General features: G+C 40.2%; 1 protein-coding gene across 1 annotated transcript; it reads left to right on the top strand.

Moving 5' to 3' along the window:
* The first annotated feature begins 2,580 nt into the window (after nucleotides 1–2,580).
* On the top strand, nucleotides 2,581–8,074 carry CIPC (CLOCK interacting pacemaker). Its single transcript, XM_084263671.1, has 3 exons — nucleotides 2,581–2,700; nucleotides 3,583–3,752; nucleotides 7,194–8,074. Exons 1-3 carry the CDS (start codon nucleotides 2,634–2,636, stop codon nucleotides 8,070–8,072), a joined length of 1,116 nt encoding a protein of 371 aa, XP_084119797.1. The 5' UTR covers nucleotides 2,581–2,633; the 3' UTR covers nucleotides 8,073–8,074.
* Nucleotides 8,075–9,320: the final 1,246 nt, after the last annotated feature.

The following is a 9,320-nucleotide window of genomic DNA, read 5'->3' as shown; positions in this document are numbered from 1 at the left end:
TGAGCACCTGCCCGCCGGGCGGGGCGGGGAGGGGGGGGGGACAGGAGGGATCCTACACCCGCGTCTCGGGTGAGTGGCCCTTCTGGTTTGTTTATTTTCAGTTGCGGCTTTGTTACTGTTGTGGGTTTTTTTTTTCTGCAAGGGAAGAGAAGAAGATCTACTATCCCTTTTCAGTTTTCCCCTTGATGCAAGGCAAGTGGATGGCATGTGCTCATTTTCCTTCTTTCCAGCCCTCCTTCTGCTTCTAGTTCTGCTTTTTTGGAGACCAGTATCAATATGTATTGCTTTCTGAAAAACGCATTTGTTTTGAAACAGATCAGGACTTAAACCTCATCTTCCATTCCTAGGGTAGCCTCTGGGTTGCTGTTGTGTAGTTGTGTTTGCTCTGTGCCTGTTAGGAGGTTGGCAGGTGTGACTGAAGATGGAAAGTAAAACTGATGCAAGTTGCTGCTGAAGAAATTCTCTTCTAGTAACCATTATTCTGTCTGTCTTGTAGTTATATAGACAATCATCCAACCATCTCAGCACTCTTATCTAACATACAGAATTAATTCCAGGAGGTGCCATGGCTTGAGATCTTGGAGCAGAATTCCAGCTACCTGTCAGGAAGAAACTTGCCTTTTGGGGCAGATTGTTCTGGGTTGTCTGCCACCATGTCATTTGAAGTAGTTTGGCTGGCTGACCTAACCATGGTGTGGACTCCTGAGTTCCTGTGTTTGTAACTTAAATGTACAGTTCGAAGAGACATAAATCCAAGGGGTTGCTTTATAAGAAATAATTTCAGCAAACTATTAGACAGTTTCTGCACTTCATCCTGTTGCTTTTCTGTTAGCCAAATTCTCAGCTGCCTTCAAGAAAAGCAGAATCTTTACTCTCTCTTACTAGAGTCTACCTACCCTCTTGGAAGCAGCTGGAAGTTCTGACAAGTACTTAGTATGGGAGGCCATAATGTAACTGTACAACTTTTCTGATTTTCATAGCTTTTAGTTTCAACCTGCCAGTGTTCTCATTCTGGGTGTGGGAAGAAGAGGGCATTTCTAAGGCCATGTCTCCCCTAGGAGTGCATTGCACATACAATATGTGTTGTGCTCTTAGCAGTATGGGCTTCTGTAGCCCCCCAAGTATGTTTTCTTATCACTTACTTTCCTTCCTGTGATGACTGACTTCACTCCTGAGAGTGAAAAAGACTGTATTAAAGTCACAGCTTTGCAGGTTCAGCTGTATTTGTTGTATGGGATTGACCCAGCACAGGGATTCAGTCCCTGGGATAACTAAGTTTTTGTGATATAAATATGACCTGAGTGACTTTTATTTCTTGGGTGGGGGGAGGGGTGGATAAAATTAAATTGTGGTTTATGAGTAGCCTTTAGCTTTTAGTTTGTTTTGATTTTCTTGGGGTGGAGAAACAGGTCTACTACATTAGTTTTCTATCTACATTTCACTCTTTGGATAACTTGAAATACTCCTGTTCTGAAAGTCTCCAGTTAGCTCACTGGCAGTGTAAAAAGAGATATGCAACTATTCAACTTCACTCAGAGGGCCACTGATTTAATTACAGATAGCAACCCTACACTTTGTGTCTGCTGTTTTATCTTGGTTACCCAGGTTACTGAACTTTGCAGAAACAGGTATTCCATTTTTAGCAGACCAGGAAATCACATTGCTATGCCCAGAGTTTTGTCTGTACAGTAAGGAATTAGCACCTTGTCAGACAGGATTGATAACAGAATTGGAAATTATTTAAGTATCACACTCTCTAGACAAATCTACTGTGTGCTTCACTCAGTAATTTTAAGTATGGAATGATTCTCCTTCAGGTAATTCAGTCAGGTTTACTGACCTGCGCGCTCTGACTGGCTCAGTCACCGAAGAAAGGAGCTGAATGAGATGGGTGCATTCTGCCTCTTCAACTGCAATCATGTCTTCAGTACTTCTAAAATGCCTTTGATTCATTGATAGCATTCACAGCAGTAGTAAAATATATATATTTTTTAAAAAGTAAAATATCTGTACTATATTTCTGCCTCAAATAATTCCTTCCTATGCCTTAGATTTTGGGGATCTTTTAACCTACCCTAAAAGACTCAACAGCCTGGTTGATACTGTTCTCTTATAGTTGATGCAGGGGTCTGAAAGACTGGATCACTGAAACTTTCCTGAAACTTCAAAAATCAGACAAAGGCAGATGGGAAATTTTTAGTCTAGAAGATTCTACAAAGTGACATGTCATTTGATCCAAAGAGTTGTTGTCCTTTCTACTCAGTAATGCATTATTAAACACCCATAGTGTAGAGACGCTTTTAGGGAATTAACTGTGATTTTATTGAACAAGCCTTTGCTTACTTGAGTGTGTGATAAACATGGCAAATGTGAAGCTGGGAGTTTAATAGAATTTTGTTTAACAGATACAGCAAACCTTTGATAACCAGAGTTCTGTAAGGACAGACATGGCCTCCTTTGTTGCCTTTTACTGATGGAGCTTAGACTCAGAGAACATCTCTTTTTGTTCTTAACTATTTTTGTAGTTCCTCAATGGGAAAGGTGTTAAAAACTGCCTGCAGCACTATGGAAGCATGGAGACAAAATAGTCATCTGTTGAGACCCTCAAGAAACTACTGGGCAAAGTGACAGCAATGAAGAGCTTGAACCATCGCTTCAGCATGGCGGCAGCTGAATCTGACAAGGACTCTGGATACTCAGGTTTAGAAAACCACTGCATTACCTCTTTTTCTTCTGTGTTATCTTGCTCAGACTCTGATTTTATTGGTGATGTTTGACAAATCTGGCCCCTTACAGTTTTAGCCTCGTTACCTGTGAGGGCCTGTGTATGCCAGATGGGTTGTATCTGTAATCATCCTACCATCAAACTTATTTTGAGCTTTATGGAGCTGTAAATTTATGCTGTGAATTTGAATGGCATGGGAATTTAAAATTGGCCTAATAAATAAATGAAGGATCTCAGGCTTCAGAGTGTAGAAGTGGGGATGGCAAAGTTACTTTTTGGGTTTTTTCCAGTGATGAATGAGCTGTCAGATTATGCTGTCTAGTGTCTCTTATGATTTGACCAGACTGTCAGTAGAGCCTGATAAACCAGACAATAATTGTTACAGCATCAGTAAAATGTAGATGATGTGCCATTTTAATGCTCAATAAATCTGTTGAAGGATGGTCTTTAAAATAGTGCTTTTGTGAGAAACACCTGCATTATGGGGTTTGTAGATAGAAGATTTCAAGACACAAAATACCTGCAGCATACATTATGGCTGTGGCCATGCTGGAGCCTGTAGTTCTTTCCTGTACCATGTTTTAGAGCAGTCTTCATGACAATGTATTAGTCCTTTGCAGACTAAATACAAAAGAACAAAAAGTAATAGACTTTTGGGAGAAAATACCTACATGAGAACCAGCCTTTTATTAAAGGCTATTTGACAGCTGTCACAGCAAGTCTTAATTTTATTGGTATTTCAGAACTAAACTTGTTCTTTGTGGCTTGGTTGAAAAGAGGCAGAATAGTAGAGCTGAAAGGAGGTAGCAAGCATGCTGCATGTGAAACAACTAACAGCTAAATTCTACATCTGGCAGATGGAAGCTCAGAGTGCCTGAGTGCTATGGAGCAGACTGACTCAGAGGATGCACTGAATGCATTGTGTTGGAACACAGAGGATGGACCTTGGCAATGCCCAGTGACCACAAGCAACTCCTTTCCTGCACTTTCTCCTATGGTTGTAATGAAAAATGTGTTAGTTAAGCAGGTAGGGAAGAAGCAATATATTGAAAAATATTGCATGCTTTTAAATTATTGTGGGTTGTTTTTTTTTTTTTAATATTTTGCCTTTCAGAAAGATTTTACAAAGTTGGTGCAGTTCAGAACATAACTGGTAACCTAAAGTTCTATTTTGACAGCTTGTTCTTTTGAGGGGCAGCTGCAGTCACTGTGATGGAAAAGTGAAATGGAGAAGCTCTGCTCCATCTGTTAAAGCTCTTTGTCTCAAAGGGATCCCTAAGAAATAGATCTTCAACAATGTTATGTAAATAGTACCAAAGAGCAAACCAAAAAAATGTGACTGGTTTTTCCTTTTTTTGTTCAATAAAGACAGTAAAGGAGGATGGGAGGTTTTGCTTCCTTGTTCTTTGGACCTAGGGCTGCTTTATGTGCAGTGGGAAACACTAACCCAGAATGTTACAAATGAAAAAATTCGATCTGTGTCTGAAGTTAGCTGTGGTATTTTAGCAGTCCTCTTTCTTAATTGTATGTGATGGCTCACATTGCAACGATTACATTCCCTGTTCATGCCTCTAACATTGTAACAGAAGATGCAAAGTATTGTGGTGGTATTAGACCCCTTGCTGAGTGCTCACCCATGAGTTCTGAACAGAACAGATGTTCTTCAGTGGTTTTTATTAGAATATTTCTGAGAATACAGTGACGGGGGGGAAAGAATATAGATCCTGATTCTTTTCCTGCTGAATCTGTTATAACAACAAGCAAAATGTGTTAAATTCAAATACTCTCTACCAGTGGTAACACAGGTAGGGGTTGCTGTTAGCACTTGGCAGATTGTACATCTGTGGGGGAGGTGGCTCTGATGTCTGAACATTGTGCTTTATCTTGACAAGAAAAAAGATTATTTTATAATCCTGTTCTTAGGTGTGTGGCCAAAACACTGTCTAAACAAATGCTGAGGTTTTCATGTAGAAGGGAGTAGGCAAGCTTCAGCAAGGGTTGGTAGCCTTTGGGCCAGATCTTAAAAATGAAACACTGATTGCACTTCTAGCCTGGTAAACTCCAGCTTGTGATGCAAACAGTTAGAAGCAGCAACTAATAATAAGTAGGTAATATATATATATCATATATATAGATGAAAATAAACCCCAAACTGGTAGTGTTTGATAAGAAAAAGATGGAGGTAGATAAAATTACCAGACTCCGGTCACTTGAGCAGTGCATCATAACATCGATCTCTAGTTACGCATGGTTAGGAGCAATAACCTTCAACTGAAAAATATTTACAGCAATGAACAGAAGCATGGAGTCTAGGTCAGAATAATAACAATGTGTCTTTCTTCCTCTGTTCCTTATGCCTGGTTACCTCAGGTGGTCATGCCAGTTATATTTTTAAAACCGCCTTGTCAACACAGCACTCAGTTGGGCTCACTGGACAAAATGAAAAACCCAAATAAACATCTAGTTCCTGCTGTTTATTTCTTCCAGTTTCAATTTCAATCAGCATCATCCTTCTGTTTTAGAACCACTCTGAGCCTGTGCAGTGATTGTTACCTGCTGTCCCAATTTCAGAGTGTAAACAACTAACAGTAACGCTGCTCAGAAAATCAAGAGCGCAAGCATTAATCCTCGGACACGGGGCTGCTTGTGGCAAGGCTTCTCTCAGTCTTGTAAAAGTCCTTAATGAGTAGGAAGGGTTTTTAGACAAATGACACTGATACATGCCAGATGTCAGATTAAAAGAAAACCCCAACAAACAACTTTTCAGAATTAACAAAATAAAGATGTCTTTCTCTACTAAAAATTAGATTCTTTGGATAGAACAGGAGCAGAATGCAACGTGAGCAGACAGGAGAGGAAAGTAGATAATGCAGGCAAAAGAAGAACAAGGTAAACAGTTACCAGAGTTCTTTTGGCCTCAATAATTATTTTGGGGCTCTGCTGTGCTAGATATTGTACAATTATGCAGTAAATGATAACTTCTGACCCTCAAAAACTTGCTTATAAGGCTGCATGTTCTGTCCTCTGTGTGCAGCCAGAGTAGGAGTGAGGAAGTATATAAATACAAACTTTTCCAATTACTGTTCTTTTGAATGTGTTTGTTCTTTCTTCTGTGGTAAGGTATTAATGTTTATTTTTAAAAGTAGTTGTTCTGTACCCTTATTCCATCAGCATCTTTCCCAATGAAGATAAGATATTCTTTGTCAGAGTAGATAGTTGAATCTCACCTCGAAGTCTTTGTCCTAATCCATGGGATAATACCCGCTTTTGAACAAGTTCAAGTCTGTTACTGGAGCCATGGACTTCAGCAAAGCATGTTAGCATTTGCCAGTTTAAATCTTGAGAGACTGGGGGAAAGGAGATGGATTTCAGATGACTCAGTGTAGCACCAAAAATAGTAAAATGATTTGTGCTTGCTAAAACCTGTGCCTTCGGCAGGCCTGCCGGTAGCATTCCGAGTCATAAGGAATTGGAAAAGTGTCTGACAGTACATTATATTAGTATAATTTTGGTGTTGAGGACTTAAATATATTAAGTGAGATTTTGCTTCTGAAAGAAACAGTATCTCTTACTAGACTATTTGATGTTTTTGAAGAAAAGCAGGCTTGCTTTTCAGCTAGGAGATGTCATGAAGATCAATACTAGTATGTTGGAGGAGGAAGAGATGATGTCTTGTAAAAGTTGATGTATTCCCCCTATATTATGGTTAGTATGGTTATATAGTATAGTTATATAGTATGGTTAGTGGGAGGGAGTAAAAACTTGGGCATTTTTCTTGAAATAAAATACATTTAGGGTTTATTAATGTACATTGTTTCACTGGACATACGGAGTTAAACTGCTCTATGCTTACAAGATTTTTTCCTTGTGTTGGTTTATATTCCACATCTTTTTCTACTTCATGGTTTCAAATTTTTTGAAACTGTATTGTACATAAGATTGCAAGACTTACAGAACAGCTGTCTATTTAAAATAACCATTTCAAAAGCTTGCTATAAGAATAGAATTGACAAGATTAGAGTTGCTGCCTTTCAACAGAGCCTGAATTGTTCCTAAAATGTCTGTGCAGTCTTCATTTGACTCTTAAACTATTTCATAACTATAATGCTTACAATTGTTTTTCGACTTTTCTGTACACTTGTTTAATCCTAAGCGTGGGTCAAACTTACGTGAGTGTTGCACAACACAGGCATGCTCTGTAATCCTCATTTAGGAAGCCACCCATAAATTCAGATTGGATTGTGTTCACACGTAACTGCTGTTCCATAGTAAAAGGGTTATGGATTACAGCTTTGATTCTAGTGCTCTATTCTGTTGTCAGAGAAAGAAAAGGATGAGTTGGATGGAAAACTTCATTAATTGGTGTATATTAAAAATGGAGAAATAGCATAGTCTGCCTATTTCATATAAATTTTTTTGATCCTTTCCTACACTGTTACTGTAAGACCTGTTTTTTTGTGCTTCTCAGGGGAGTTCATCACAGCTCCAGTCTTGGACTGTGCAGCCATCCTTTGAAGTGATTCCAGCTCAGCCACAGCTAGTATTTCTTCGTCCCTCAATCCCACCTGCCCTTAACCCTCATCCTGTTGGGAAAAAGAGAAATGACTCCACTAATTACCTGCCCATCCTGAATTCTTATCCCAAAATAGCACCACAGCCCTGCAAAAGAGATCACTCCTTTGATCTGGAAGAACATCAGGAAACCAGTTGCCACAAACGACTCTGCACAGAAGCACCCAAGATGGAGACTCCTCCTGTATCGAGGAGTACGGGCTTACCTACTAGTCCGTTTGCCCACTTACCAGTTAGCTTTAAGACCCTTCCAGATTCCAACCAGCAAAGTCCTTCAACTCCAGTGACAAGTGGAAAACTGTCTGCTCTTCCTGGTTTTCATCGTGTGTCCAGTGACAGTCAGAAAACGTCGAGTTTGTCTCCCCTTTCGCCTTTTGGAACTCTGCAGGCAACAAAGTGCACCCCTCATGAGGGTGAGAGTGCAGCACAGACTACGCCACAGTCTGCAGCGTGGAGCCCCCCATTGATACCAGAAGAGATTTGCACTACCCCTGAGCTGCTCTTGCAACAGCAAAGCAAGTGCAGGCGCTTTCAGAACACGCTCGTTGTGCTGCGCAGGTCGGGGCTGCTGGAGATCACTTTAAAAACCAAGGAGCTCATTCACCAGAACCAGGTGACTCAGGCCGAGCTGGACCGGCTGAAGCACCAAACTCAGCTTTTCATAGAGGCAATAAAGAACAATGCTCCCCAGTCGTGGGCAGAGCTAGAAGCATCTTTGACAGGATCTGATAAAGCTGACAGCAGCCTTGAAGATCCCACTTACCCCAACATGTAGGTACACAGCTGTTGGTAAAGTTATTTCTGTGCCTCCTGTTTCCTGTCTCAAGCTTTGACTTGAGCGTTTTCTGAGTCCAAGACTTGTGAAGTGGCATGCCATTAACAGCTTGTCTTTAGAGCCAGTTGTGGAACTGGAATAGCATGGTAGGGTCTTGACAGAATGGGTACCTACTACTTCAGTGTGACCTTGAACTCCATGCTAACTCTATGCACTTCCTTGGACTTGAGAAGCTTGGATGCACTCTGCTGGCATGTTCCCATGGAAAGACAGTCATTGGCAGTATTCTGCAAGCAAGCATCTTCCTATTCCCATGGTCAGATAGTCAGTTCTGAGAATGGAACAGCAGAACAGGCCCAGGTATTGGGCCATCGTCAGGGGCAAGTATAGGTGAAGGGGGTTGGTCTGAGAAGAGGAAACTTACATTGGTGGGGTGGTATCTTTAGGCTATCACTGTCCTTTGTTGTTACAGACAGTCTTGCTTTGGGGTTTCAATGCATCTGAGTTAGTGGAGATCTGCTTGTGCTAAAGCAGCATTCTATTTTCATTGCAATCTTTGGTCAAAGCAATGAGTGTCTCAGGACCCAAGTGAAATGATGTGTTTTGATGAGTATACTTTTTCGATCTGTACAGTTGAGTGAGTGAAAATTACAAGGCTTGCACTGGAAGTGTTTGTTCCAAAGCCATATTTATTAATGGCTAACAAGTGTAAGTACAAGGCCAGTGACTGGATTTTTTTTTGGTAGCTAACAGATTAAATGTTATTATGAAAGACTGCAGTGACTTTTAACAGTACAAGTAAGATATTCATCAGGATTAATTTGGCAAAACTAGTTGCATATTATTTTATATGTATATCTTTAGCTTACAAGAGAGGTCTAGGCTTGGATAATCTCCCTAAAATTTTTATCTACCTGAGTTTGAACTTAAAAAAAACCTCCAAACACAGCCAAACAAAAACACACCCCAAAACAACCTCAAAACCCTTTTCCTTCACATAAATTTGTATCATTCCTAGCCTGCTTGCCTTGAGATATAGCTAACACCACTGTGTGCATAAGATACTAGGCCTTATTAGTAGAGATCCGTGGTAGTCATGTTACAAAAGCTGTTCTACAGACATGTTTTTCATTTCAGTTTATCTAGGCACTTAACTATGTCACTCCCTCCAATCTGAAGGGTTTTGGGTTTATTTTTCAGAGGCAATCTCTGTAGAAAACTCAGAATGGCTTTGCCTGAGAATGTTAA

Source organism: Gallinula chloropus, assembly GCF_964237585.1.
Source record: "Gallinula chloropus genome assembly, chromosome: 4".
NCBI lineage: Eukaryota > Metazoa > Chordata > Aves > Gruiformes > Rallidae > Gallinula > Gallinula chloropus.
Note: the sequence above shows the minus strand (reverse complement) of the source record. Positions and strands in the feature narration are given on the sequence as shown.

Coding starts and splice junctions, on each gene's coding strand:
- CIPC (XM_084263671.1), top strand. CDS start 2,634: ATGAAGAGCTTGAACCATCGCTTCAGCATGGCGGCAGCTGAATCTGAC. Junction 2,701..3,582: donor CAAGGACTCTGGATACTCAG/GTTTAGAAAACC, acceptor TACATCTGGCAG/ATGGAAGCTCAGAGTGCCTG. Junction 3,753..7,193: donor AAAATGTGTTAGTTAAGCAG/GTAGGGAAGAAG, acceptor TGTGCTTCTCAG/GGGAGTTCATCACAGCTCCA.